This window comes from Lytechinus variegatus, chromosome 17 (genome assembly GCF_018143015.1).
Source record: "Lytechinus variegatus isolate NC3 chromosome 17, Lvar_3.0, whole genome shotgun sequence".
In the NCBI taxonomy this organism is placed as follows: domain Eukaryota; kingdom Metazoa; phylum Echinodermata; class Echinoidea; order Temnopleuroida; family Toxopneustidae; genus Lytechinus; species Lytechinus variegatus.
Window position 1 is genome coordinate 5,983,859 of NC_054756.1, and position 13,728 is coordinate 5,997,586.

The 13,728-nt window shown below is 38.5% G+C and overlaps 1 protein-coding gene across 1 annotated transcript; it reads right to left on the reverse strand.

The window, feature by feature from the left end:
• Positions 1-920: 920 nt before the first annotated feature.
• Positions 921-7,438, reverse strand: LOC121431138 (retinol dehydrogenase 8-like). The gene is made up of 4 exons (XM_041628645.1): positions 7,174-7,438; positions 6,341-6,520; positions 3,242-3,335; positions 921-1,408 (listed from the first exon to the last, which is right to left on the reverse strand). The coding sequence occupies exons 1-4, from the start codon at positions 7,436-7,438 to the stop codon at positions 1,078-1,080; spliced, it is 870 nt and encodes a 289-aa protein (XP_041484579.1). The 3' UTR covers positions 921-1,077.
• Between the last annotated feature and the right edge of the window lie 6,290 nt (positions 7,439-13,728).

Here is a 13,728-nt window from a genome sequence, read left to right on the forward strand (position 1 = left end):
TTTTGGGGGGCGTTTCAGGGAATCCACATAACTACGCGCATGCATCTGCCATGTCTGCATAGAAACGTTGACAGCGTCGAATGGGTTCAGCCTATGTGGCATCGGGCCATGGATTTCGGAAGCGGGCTTGCTGAAGCACCCCCTAAATTTCATGGGAAGGGGGTGCTGCATGTGTTATTATCCATAGGCAGCACCCATTGGATTCTGTAAGGTTTACCAAAGTCGAGAAATAAAACGAAATAAAGTGAACCCAGCCCCCCCCCCTCCTTTTTTTGCTTGTTTGTCAAAATTCCAGAGTGAGCAAAGTTAACTTTATTTCGTAGTGATCTCATTCCTTGAGATTTTTTTTTTTTTGGGGGGAGGGATCTAAAATCAATTACATGTATACTTTGAAAAAAAGTTTGTGATCTTTGTATTGCATTGGTGCCCTCTTTCCTGGGTTTGTCGATGTTTTCAACCTCCGATCCCGCCCCCCCCCCCAAAAAAAAGCCTGATTAAAGCCTGATATTTATATCCATTCTTTTACATGTCTTGTCCCGTTCTTCTTGTTATTACTCGCATGGACACGTGCTTTATTTTGGTTGCAGAGATCCCATTTCCTTGAATAATTTTCCATTACATATGGTTATCTCTCGACTGAAAACACATCTCGTCCTGTCCTAATCAAGCAATAATAATTGTAATTATTCTTCATTTCTGTTAATTCTGTTAACTCAATTCTTGTTACCATTAATGTACGCGTTCAGTTATATGTATTATGATTTTGTGCTAATTCCTATATGTAAAAGGCTCAGAAACACTCTTAGTTGTTAAAAGCGCTGTGTAAATGCAATTTATTATCATCAATCAATTGTTTATTATAATAAAAAATTGTTTTCTATGGATTGTGTATACTGTTCTGTTAGAAATGAGAGAAAACAAATTAAACTAAAAATGGATTTTATTCAGGGGTGTTAACAGCTTCAAACTCATTTCCTAGAATTGTTTATTATAATTGTTTTCTATGGATTTTGTATGCTGTTCTGTTGGAAGGGAGAAAAAAAAATAAAACTGAAGCTTAACATTATTCAGGCCTTTTCAGGGCGAGTTAACAGCCTCAGCGCCCCAAATGGCAAGGGTGGATTCGCCTGTCAGGTCTCCCAAGGTGTTCGGCAAGACCTCATTCAGCCTCCCGCCTAGGAAATGTCGGAAGACGGGTTTCTCAACATCTATGCACCTGGTGATCACTGCGTCGACGATGTCCTCTCGAGTTAGGGGCGGTGCGCCTGCCTCCATGCGAGCGAGCATCTTCCGAAGCTGCCGGCGATCGATGTCGAAGGCGGACTCGTCCTCGGAGGATGCCTTGAGACCGGTTGTTATCCCATCAAAGAGTTCGGTCTGAACTTGTCGTGGTTCTATTAGACACACCCTGTAAATTCATGATGTGATATCGATAAAATATGGCACTGGGCGAGGTGCCGTGGCCAAGTGGTTTAAGAAGGCGGTTGTCTTCACCATGGAAATCCGGAGCTCGATTCCTGGCATGGCCTTTGACCAGTGCATTTGTATCTATATGGTTATTCTATCTTGTATTGAGTAAAGATAATATGCTCAATTCATTATCCCGAACTTTTCGCATCAACTACGGGGAAACTCTCTACAAAGCACCAAATCCTTCGAAAATGCAAGTTGAATCACAACGAAGAGCTGAGAGGTTTTCTTGTCTAGAGTTCGTCGACCGGCCGGGGCAGCTGCATCGGACAACGACATATTTGCAACTGTTCGTCCGGTGTAAATCTTCGGATGATCTGTCGTCCCAGTCCACCATCTTTCGACAAAATCCTCTCAGCTCCCCACCGCGATTTTGATTGCATATTGAAATGAATCGATGCATTGAAGAGAGTTTCCCCATTGTAAATGCGAAAACTACCTATTGATACAAAGAGGTGTACGTGTTCAAAAATTAGTAATCATAGAATGTTGGCGCCATGTCGAAATCTGGCTACTATATGTCTTGGTCTTTTGTAATACTCCCATGCAAAGCTACTCGGCCGCTGATGGCGTGCCGGAGAGTGTCTTTGAGGGCGCATGCAGGTGCAGTAGCGTGGAACAGAATGTGGGCCACTGCGAGTAATATGCATGGGAGTCGTGGGCCGGACGTTACAAGGCTGTAAATTAAACATGGGTATAATACTTTTTTCTTACTTTTCTTTCTGTTTTTCAGCGTTCCTCTCAAGTTTAATAAGGAGTCTTACTTCGTTCCCCCAAGGGGGGGGGGGGCGGTCCCCCACCCTGGATCCCCTAAGCACCCTAAACAAGTAGCCTATTTTCCCTATTCTGAAAATGCACCCCTTAAAGCTTGTGTATAGTTTTGGTAAATCCACCAAAATGCACCTATCACTATTCCAATGCATTGCTAGCTAATATGAATGGATATGCCCTATAACAGTTATGATGTGGAGGATATGAAATGAAAATGTGTTTTACAGGATAATTTTTGCGATTTTACATGGAAATTTAACTTGATCGGGTCACCCGATCAAATTAAAATATCTGTGTGTTTTTGTCTTTCAATTAAATCCTATTCCAAATCATGGAATGGGCTGAAACTTTCAAGATATGTTCTTTGTCTGTAACTTTTGGATATCTAATCACTAAATTTATAAGATAAGTGCTTGAATGCCATTTTTTTTAATTTAAAACAAGCATCGCCGAGAGAGGGCGCTATATATCCAAGATTTGAATATTTGAAATTTTCTCAGAGAAGTGCAGTTGGAAAAATATCTAACAGTCTCTACGCTTCAGTAAGACTGTCATATTAGATGATATTCGATTATCAATCACATTATTGACCCTTTACCAAAGCTATACACAGGTTTTAACTGGTATTGGCGTGTGAAATCCTATCCTCTGTTAGAAACAAAATGGTACTTTTGACAAGTAGGCCTACTCAATTCTTGACCCCCTAAACAAGTAGAGCGTTATTTCAATTGTTATGTGCGTTTACAGAGTAGACTATGTGAACATGCAATTCACACAGTACATACAAAATACTTTCAATATGCTTATAGTTTTTACCATGACAATTAAATTTACACAGGCGGATAAAGTGGTCAAGTAGTCCAATTTCAACTGTCACACCTGTTTTATTATTAATAGAATTTAACAATTAAATTAATGAATAAATAAACAAGTAAACTAACAAACAAACAGGGAAAACATTTACCAAGTTTATTTTGTTAAGAGATCAAATTCGACTTACCTGATATTGAATGCCCTTAGGCCTGCGGCTAAGCCTTCAAAGAAGCCCTCTACGGCGAACTTGGAAGAAGAGTAAAGTTCATTGTATGGAACTCCTGTGACGTAAAATATGATTTTGTTACAAGGTTTCGAAAATATCAGACAAAATAATGACGTTCGCGGATATACAATACATACTCAGGGGCCACGCAGCGGTTTTCAAGGGGGTGGGGGGTCTTTACGTTTTTGTACACTTTTTTGGAGTGGGTGGGGGGGGGGGGAACCTCTAAGCTTCGCGGCCTCAGTTACTGACACTGGAGGACTGTGAACTATTATACCTTGTTCTCTCGGGGATCAAGACAATCTTACTTGGCATGATTGGTGAAAGTATTGCGGGCAAGTTGGAGATCGACATAAACATTTTTTTTCTTATGTACGCGAACTTCGAAAATTGATAATTAGGTCTACGGTGTTTCTACTCCGACATGATTTCGCGAGATATATACGTTTTCTCGCCAGCAAAAAGTGAACGGCGAGATTTTATTCTATATATACAGTGCGTATCAAAAAAAAGTTTACACTTAGAAAAAGTCCTGTAAAATTATACATTTGTAATATCCTGAGGATTTTTCCACATTTTCACATTGATACAGATCCATTTAAGCAAATGACGCTATAACTGTCGAAAAATATTTCCGCTTGAGTGAGCACCACTTACTTTTGAAAAGTTAGTGAAAAATGATTTGCGCAGAACTTTGAAATAGTTATGCGAATAAAAGTAGACCTTAATCATGAAGAACACATGGAATTTAGGTAGTAAAATTGATTTGAAGATATCTTTTACCTTTTCAACATGTTTCCTCGCCCAAAACACTTCGAAGTGTGCATTGCGCCCCCCCCCCCCCCCCCCACTACCCCACACACCGGGGGCCATCGTGACGATATTTGCTTTACACTGAACTGTGATTTACATGAAATGGCTCAGGCTTGATTTTCATTTTTTTAATCATTGTCAAGCTTTGGAAAAGTGGGGAGAAAAAACAAGTATTAAATGAAAAATGAAGTGTAAACCAACTTTAAATGATAAAATTTTGTGATAAAATGCTGGAGATGTCTGATATAAATTTGTGTTCAGATTCAGTTATGTCCTCAGATCCAGCTGGCACAAAAAGGGTAAAGGTTGTGCTTACTAAGTATTGAAATTCCAATTTGGGTGGTAAAACTGTTACAAAATGTTTGAATGTATCCTTTTAATTTCAATTGACTAAAAGTGCAAGGGAAATGTGTGAGAAATGTTTTGCAGGGTAGGTTTGATTTCACCCTTTCTCCTGGACACAGCGTGAAAACAAGCCTTTCTGCGCAAACAGATTTCTACGAGCTTTACAAAAATGGTCAGTGCTCACTCAAGTGTAACATTCTGTCAAAACTTTTACTTTCATTGGATAGATGAGACCCAAACCCAAGATTATATGTGAAAAAATTACCCACATGTTGTATATTTTTTAATTCCCAGAGCTTTTTCAAAGTGTAAACTTTTTTTTGATACGCACTGTATAAATCCAAAGCGTGCTCACACAATATCCAGGTGGAAACGAATCCAGTCTGCGGCGCGTAGTTGCATGGCTAAAAATCAACATCTTATGCGACGACATAATACTTTTAATATGTTTATTGTCGACTTAGCGAGAAAACTCCGTGTTGAGATACGAGGAACGTACCAGGAACTTGGCAGCAGGGGTGGATCCAGAATTTTCTTAAAGGGGTTTGGGGGCACATTTTTCCGACAGGTTTTTAACAAAAAATTAAGGATATTGCGTCCCCGAAAGAAATTAAGGAAAAAAAAGGATCTTCACGTTCAAAAAAGGGGGGGGGGCGGCACGGGCCGGCTGTGCCCCCCTCCCCTGGATCCGCCAGTGCCTGGCTGGACAGCTTTTTGATGGTACAGTGTATAGTACGCCAAGCTGCTATACATCCAAATCCAATCGCGTATATAGGAAACGTTATGTTTATTCGTTAATGGCTGATCGTATTACAGAATTACTATCGGCACGATTGGGCAGAGGGGATGCCACTGACCCCTGACAAGCGTTTCATCAATATTTTCATCCGACAATTTGTCAGATCTGACATCTTTCCATGATTTTGATTGGCTGAGAGGCACTGTTCCTATGGTAACTGTCGGAAAAAATGGGACTTGTCGTATAAAACGTCCGACAAGTCCTTTCATGAAACGCCCCCCTGGTCATACCGCACGAGCGTTGTTGGAGTGGAGAGAAAAAAAAATCATCACCGCTCGCTACCGTTTATTATTTTCGATTTCGATTGTTGTTTTTTTGTTTTCGATTTTTCCCAATTTTGAGAGCGAAATTCGACACTCTTTCCCTACCATGCCTACCGCTCCAACAACGCTCGGGCGGTGTGACCAGGCCTTAACGATCATGATTGATGCTCTAACCACTTAGTCCATATACGACCCATGTGCTTCACCTATTCTACTATATGCATGGGGCCCGTTATCGTGTAAAATTGCCAAGATTACAAAACAATTTTGATTCAAAATTTCAATAATTTAAAGGGCTTCTTGAGTGCTATGAAATATATAACGAAAAATAACACATACGTTTCCACATTAACCACATTCATTCATTCAATAGTATATGCATACCGCTTTTTGCAACTAACATGACTAAACAAAATTCAATTAATCAACAACAGTCCTATTTTACGTCAGATATTTTTAAAGCTTTCAGCGTTTTGGTGGCTTGATATTATAAAACAATTTGATGTCTTAAGCCAAAGATTCTGAAATGGTGTGAACTAGTGGTATAACTGATTTGAAGTGACTATTATCACTTAAACAAAATAAATTGTGTAGTTTTGGGCATTTATTTTGTTCTGTTGATAGTAATGAGAGCCCCTCCTGGCCATTTTGAAGGCCTCAGATTCCTAAGCTTCAGGGGATCTGCATCTGCGACCCCTCCCCCTCCCCTCGCCACGGGAAGCCTTTACCTGGATCCCGGACCCTCCCCTCTTCCCCCCCAAAAAAAAAATACATTGCTCGTTCGCGTGTTGGATTGTTAGTAGAGCATTTTACATTCCGAACAAGAATTGTGGAGCTTACCTATTCTGCCGACTATGCTGGAAAATGTGATGATCTTTCCCGACTGTTTCTCCTTCATGCGAGGCAGGACGGCCTGGGTCAGTCGGATAGTCCCGATAACATTCACGCCGAAGGTCTTATCGATCTGCTCCCGCGTTAACCTTTCGGGAATCCCGACGATTGCAAGACCAGCGATGTTGACTTTAAGAACAGGAAGGGAAGAAGATAGTTGAATAATTAAATAAACGTATAAAGAAAAAAACCTTGAAGGAATATGTTAAATGAGGAAGCTTTGACTAATATAAAATTAAGTCTACTTTTTATTTTTTTCAGTGCCGTATAGAAGGGGGGGGGGGGGCTTCGAATTGGGTATTTCCTTTTCGCTTGCTTGCATCGCGCACTCACGCCTTTTTATTAAAAGGTCGGCCAATTCGTCTTATTTCAGGCCTATCACATCGAAATCTTTGGCTCATTTAAGTCGGCATGCTTATTTTTTTACGGCATTTTACACTAAAATATTATGAATGAAAGAAATAGAGGAAATAGAGAGGAAAATAAAGAGGAGGAATAATGCACATGAGAAAGTGGAAACATGTTACATATCTATATCTACATATCTAGTTATTAATGTTGTTTCATCAAGACTTTATTAAGTTCAAATTCATCAAGTTACGCGCAGAACCGTTTTCCGAAGTAACGAAAAATTCTAAAATGTTATAACATTGTTCTTCCTTATCAGATTTTGATGAAATTTCCAGTGACTTCCTCGTCTGATTTTCCTTCATCCGTTCAAATCATATTATTTTCAGCCCCGGGTACACCATGAAAAGAAATTAGTAACAAGTTTTTCTTACGCAAGATATCGATTCGACCATGATCGTTGATGACATTCTCAACGACTTCGGTGATGTTGTCATCTTTTGTGATGTCCAATTCCTTGATGAAAACTGTCTTATCGATGTCGTCCTTGACAGCTGCCTCGAGGTCAGTCTTCTCCGACATAGCGATCACGGTGGCAATGATGATGAATCGGTGGTCGGGATCTCGGGCGAGACGTTGCACCATCGCGAGACCCATTCCAGTTGAGCAACCAGTCATTAGGACGATTTGAGGAGCCATGTTGACAAAATAAACTATTTTATGAAATGAAAGCAAATTCTCCAGCTAACAATGCAAGACCAAGGGTATTAGATAGTCTCGTTGATTTATATAATTTTTTTTTTTACAATCTCCAATTTCTAAATCAAAATACAAACCAATGAACAAAAACGATGAACATACTTATGGGTAAATGCCGCTAAAACAGACAAGTTCTTCTCATTATTGTTAAAAAAATCAAACGTACTGGTTATATGGTTGATTAAGTACTCACAAAGTATTGACCAGACGCTTTGCATTGAAAAGCGCCGTGGTGTAGCGGTTCTGACTCTCGCCTTGTAATCAGAGGGTCGTGTGTTCGAATCCCACCATGGCCTAGTGTCCTTTGGCAAGGCTTTAATCCACACTTTGCCACTCTAGACCCAGGTGCTAAATGGGTACCCGGTAGGATGCGAAAGCCTACGTCGTATGCCTATCAATTGAGTCTTGGAACTCTTGTTGGAATGCTCCCCAGGGAGTGGAGAAGGTGCATACATTTTATGCGGGCATGCAAGGATCCGATGACCGGGGTAATAATATAATCTGTAAAGCGCTTAGAGACGTCGTTCCGATGTGTTGAGCGCTATATAAATGCGGAATATTATTATTATTATTATTAAAAGATACTGCACCCAGCCATACCCCAAAAGTGACGTTCCTTATAATTGCAGATGATATTCAAACTCAAAGTATACAAAATTCTAGCGAAAATAATCTATATAGTAATAAAAAATAAATGAAAAAAAATCAACAACCAAATGGTTAGATTTTTGTGAGACCGAACATTGCACATAAAGGTTATATTGGTATAGGTCTACTTACTTTCGAAATTTAAGAGCAACAGTTGGCACACTATTGAGAATATCACTATCGATAGTAAATGCACTTTGCAACAATGATCATGATAATTATAGTATAAATAGGGGCGGAGCTAAAGTGCGGGGGCGGGGCGGGGGGAGGCAGGGGCCGGTATCTATTAAAGGAGAAGAGTGGAGACGAAAAGAACTGAAGAAGAAAAAGGACAGAAAGAAGAAATGATATTATTAAAGAGAGAGATCCGAGTGAGTGTGGTGTCATTGACTCCAGATTACCCTCGTAATCCAGACTGTTCTGAAACTGTGGTGTTAAATTTGACACCAGTTTGTGTTTCTAGACTGAGGACCACCCAACTGAGGTGTTAAAATTACACCCTATAGATTGAATACCAGAGCGTTAAACTAACAACCGAGAGTGTTGTAATAACACATATATGTGGTGAACTAACTGTGTAAAATTAACACCGGAATAAAATGGCTGGTGTCAGTGGTGATATATAATTACACCGGTATAACACCGGTTTTTGCTGTACAGTGTATAAGTCGACTTGGTTCCTCTTCCATATAAGAACCATGGCACCGCCTCCTATCATGAAGGTCAATGTCAATATACAATGACCAACAGAATTAGCCCTAGCCCTATCATGATCATGTTGTCACTTCGGTGAAAACAAATGAGTTGATATATTTACCGTAAGGGCACTAGTATTCAACCCGTTTGGAGAGTTTCCTCAAATATATAGAAATATAGAATTTACCTGAATTTCAGACCCATCTTATTTCGTGGAGCAAATGCTGATTATTCCTTTTCCGTTATTTTTTTCTTCAACCAGTCGACTGTGTGCACGGGCGATCGAATTACATGGCGACGGTTTTTGGCACTAATATTCAATCCGTTGGCACTAGTATTCAACCTAGCGATAAAAGATGGTCCTGTCTCTCAATCTGCCCTCGTCCCATCCGACTATGGACTAGACCATTTGAGATGAGACCAAACAGGGAATTAATCAAGGCCAGAGACTTACATAGATCTAGATCTAATTTAGCAATCTAAACCCTTTTGAGATTTTCTATCTATCCTCACTAGGTTGAATACTAGTGCCATTCAGTGCAAAAGCCATCGCCGCATAATTCGATCCTACGCACATACAGTTGACAGATTGATAAAGAAAATACTGACAACAGATTACCCTGGAAATAACAAAGGTATGAAATTAAGATAAATTCCCAATTTCTAAATATTTTCGGGAATATGTCAAAATCTTTGAATTCTGCCGGGTTGAATACTAGTGCCCATGCGGTATCGCATTTGTACTAACATGAAAAAGGCCAGGGCAAAGTAATCAAAAAGTATTATTTGAACCTACTTTTCGTGGGTCACAATGATAACATTATCATGTTGAGCATGCAGGTCCCCCTGGGGGAATAGTTTTCCGATTACTTTGAAGTGGCCATCCTGGATAAAATATGACGTTATCATTGGTCTTATTATCATGTTTTTTATTATTATCATCATCAGTATTGTTAAAATTATCATTACTATCATTATTATTATCATAATTAAAGGACAAGTCCACCCCAACAAAAACTTGATTTGAATAAAAAGAGAAAGCTCAACAAGCATAACACTGAACATTTCATCAAAATCGGATGTAAAATAAGAAAGTTATGACATTTTAAATTTTCACTTCATTTCACAAAACAGTTATGCACATCTCGGTCGGTATGCAAATGAGGGAACTGATGACATCACTCACACACTATTTCTTTTGTATTTTGTTATAATTATATAATATTTTGATTTTCTCGTCATTGTCATGTGAAATGAAGTTTCATTCCTCCTTGAACGTGTGGAATGTCCATTATTTTAACATTTTGTGCTTCAGGCAAGGAGGTCCTAATCATTAAATTCCTAAAAAATGAAATAGTTGTTTAATTCAAACAATAAAAAACAAAAGAAATAGTGAGTGATGGACATCGTCGACTGACTCATTTGGATGTAACTGGCTCGTTCATATAACTATTTTGTTAAAAATAAGCGAAACTTTGAAATGTCATAACTTTCTTATTTTACATCCAATTTTGATGAAATTTTCAGCATTGTGCTTGTCTGGTTTTCTGTATCGATTCATATCAACATTTTTCTGATGTGGACTTGACCTTTGAATTATTTTTTTTTTTCTCCTAGACAATAAACAGCATTTGGACTTTGTGCAGGAAATCACAGGACGTACCGGCACAAGTCTGGCAGCCACCCTCTAGCTTAAAAACTTGGAAAGTGTGCTTTAATATGACAACTTTAGTGCTTCTTCATAATCATTTTATAATTCTCCCCGCAGTTTTCAAGGACAGGGCAAGGAGGGGGGGGGGGGCAAATATCCCCTCATACCTTTTCACGGGTGCCACTAGGCACTCTTGAAAATAAAATATTTAAGTTTCGAAAATATATTTGTGTTCAAGGGGTTAAGATGGACTTTTTTTGTTATACTGTTTTATTGTATTGAATCAAAATGGAACTTTATATATGTTTATGACGATGGGTAGTGGAGTAAAGTTCGATATTTGAACACGATAGCCGCACACACTGGATATAAGCTCTGCTTTTTATTTAGCTCTACAAGCTCTGCTTTTTATTTAGGCTCCTCACTTTTTTACATTTTGTAGTGTACCTTACACTGTTAGAAAATTTGTCCTTAAAATAAAAGAAGTTCCTGCAGCAGAGTCTCGAGAACACCTGTAATCTTACCAAATTGCGTAATCTTACAGGAAATTGGTATTGGGTGTATGGAACCTTACAAATTTCCTTTAATAAAACACCCTTTTCCCCTTTTTAAACAGACCTGATCTGTTAAATTGCAGAAAAAATCCTGTTTTATGAATTTACAGAATGATTCTGTGATTGCTCTTTGCAAAATAGTCTTTATTTTTTCTGTAAAATCAGGGTATTTTTAACAGTGTACGCTTAAAAACTTATGTTAGATACTTAATTTTATCATTGACACTCTATGTTTATGACCACATTTGTTACGTATATTATGATATTTGTTTTAAAAGTGGAATCAATAAATGAATGAATGAATAAACAAAACAATTAAGGTCGAGATGCATGCTACGCTAGAAGGACATATGATTCAGTTATGTTTTATAGTTTACAATGAGTGCTCAAAGTCTACCCAAATAAAGTTTATGGCCCAGTCACATTTTGCCTACGACTGCCGTATGGCGAGTCGAAAACAGCTGTGTGGTTCGTATAGCAGGGGCGGATCCAGCTTTCGTCAATGGGGGGGGGGGGGCAAAAAACAATTGTACCCATATTTCTCCCGATCAGCTGCTCAAAGTTAATTGTTGTTTGATTCTTTAAAAGGGTAGTATTAACAGTCACTTTTAGGCTTTATACTTACAAAACATTAACAAATAATAATTTCATATAAGCCCTATAATTGAATAGTTCGAGCGCAAAGTGCAAGCATTTTTTTTATTTCATGCATTTTGTCCTGAAAATTCTGAGCAATGTTTGTGATCGTGAACAAGATGTTTATGTAACTAAATAATTACTGCGACTGCCGATCGCGAGCAGAAATTTTAAATACACGTTCTGGTCTGATCGAAAAGGGGTCTGTTTAGACTGTTTGCAGCTACCCTTTAAAGCGATACATAATGCGAGCGCGAAGCGCGAGCTAAAAATATTTGGCATTCTCATCCAAAAAAAATTGACATTACGAGCACTTTTTGTAATCACGAAGAGGATAAGTTAATAACTAAACAAGGCACCGGCGTTCAAAGCTGGGGCCGGGTTCGATTCCCGGCAGAGACATTTTTTTGGCATCACCAATTTTTCCAAAGGGTATATAGCTTTGGGGAACCCTAATTTAAGCTACGCCTACCTTTGTTCTCCTCATTTCTTTACAATATATATATATCATGTTTCAGAATGTTGTTCTATCATTGGAAATGAAACGACTCAACTTGGTTTGTTCAGCTTATTGATTGCCGCCCTCAACGATGCTTTGAGGTCACTGAATTCCACACACGTAGAATGAATAAAAGAAATCAAAATAAAATCCTACTTGCTCATACTGAAGCACAAATTATAACTCAATAATTCCGAAATAAAATTCAGATAGAAGTACTATTTTTGCTATATAAAAAACGTGTTTTAAACATGTTTTTTTTTCAAAAATGGGAATATATATATAATAAAATAAGTTATCCAACTTTAATTTCGTATAATTGAATATCATTCTTTTTTTTTTACATTATGAGTGTTTATTTGTTTGTTTGCTTGTTTAGGGGATGTTTTGAATGTTTCTTTGTTTGCTTGCCATTTTTTTACAAACCAGGTGCTGGGCGTTTTATAAAGTCGTTCTTTAGTTACGAGTGACGACTGGTGATCCTTTCTTAAATGGTGTAATATACAAATTCTCATTTGGTGCTGATTTAAAGAAAGGATCACCGATCGTTAGTAAAGTCGCTCGTAACTTACGAACAGCTTTATGAAACACCCACCTGTTTACATCCTCTTCAAAAATTGTAATCCCAATTACCTGCAAAAGGCCCCTTGGGTCAGAAGTTATATGAAACGTACCGGTAATTCAAAAACTTCCAGATGTTAATTTTCAACAATTTATATGTGATTTCGAAGCTTATTACTGTTTTGTTTAGTTACTAATGTACCAAAGAACTTCATTTGGTGATTTTTTTAAAAGGTTTTTAATTGGATGGACATCTAAAAATAATGATAATGACAAAAAGGTGCCCCTTGTTTCTTTAGTAACATGGGACCCATTTCATAAACTTATTATAACAACACAATTGCAACAACAGTTAAAAGCTACTGAAATCCTTCGATTTGATTGGCTGATGATGAATTTGTTTTAAAAATGTGCGTTTTTTTATTATAACAAGCCGTTATGCAACTTAAGCCTGATTTTCTTGCCATAAAGTTGTGTTTTGAAGATTAGTTGGGAATTAGCTGGATTCTAGAGCATGCGTTTGTGTGGAATTAGTCAAAGAATTACCATGGCAACGGAAATTACGTTAATATCGGCGAGATAATTATGTACGGCTTTTGCCAGACTTGTAGCAGGTGAATTCAGTTTGGTCTTCTTCCAAAGTTGGGGAAGTCGAATGAAATAGATCTACATTGGCAACAAAATACTGCTCTCGTCAGAAGGGCAGGTCGTAGCCGGGAGGGGGGGGGGTCTCTGGATTCCGCGGAACCCATACCGCTTTCCAACAGAAAAAAGAGAGAGAAGAAAAACAAAAGGAAAAGGGTCGTTCCTTTTTGCTTGGTGGATTGAAAGTTCGAGGGTTTCGAATCCCCCCCTCACTGGTCCACAATAAGTAGAGTCCAACTAAAATGTGCAGGCATATCGGAGAAAGGTTCACTTTCGTCTAACTCAGACCCCCTCCCTCCCGAAAATAGTTCCTGGCTACGGCCCTGCAGGGTTTCAGTAG

Coding starts and splice junctions, on each gene's coding strand:
- LOC121431138 (XM_041628645.1), bottom strand. CDS start 7,438: ATGGCTCCTCAAATCGTCCTAATGACTGGTTGCTCAACTGGAATGGGT. Junction 6,521..7,173: donor TGGTCGAATCGATATCTTGC/GTAAGAAAAACT, acceptor CTGTTCTTAAAG/TCAACATCGCTGGTCTTGCA. Junction 1,409..3,241: donor CTAAGGGCATTCAATATCAG/GTAAGTCGAATT, acceptor ATGAATTTACAG/GGTGTGTCTAATAGAACCAC.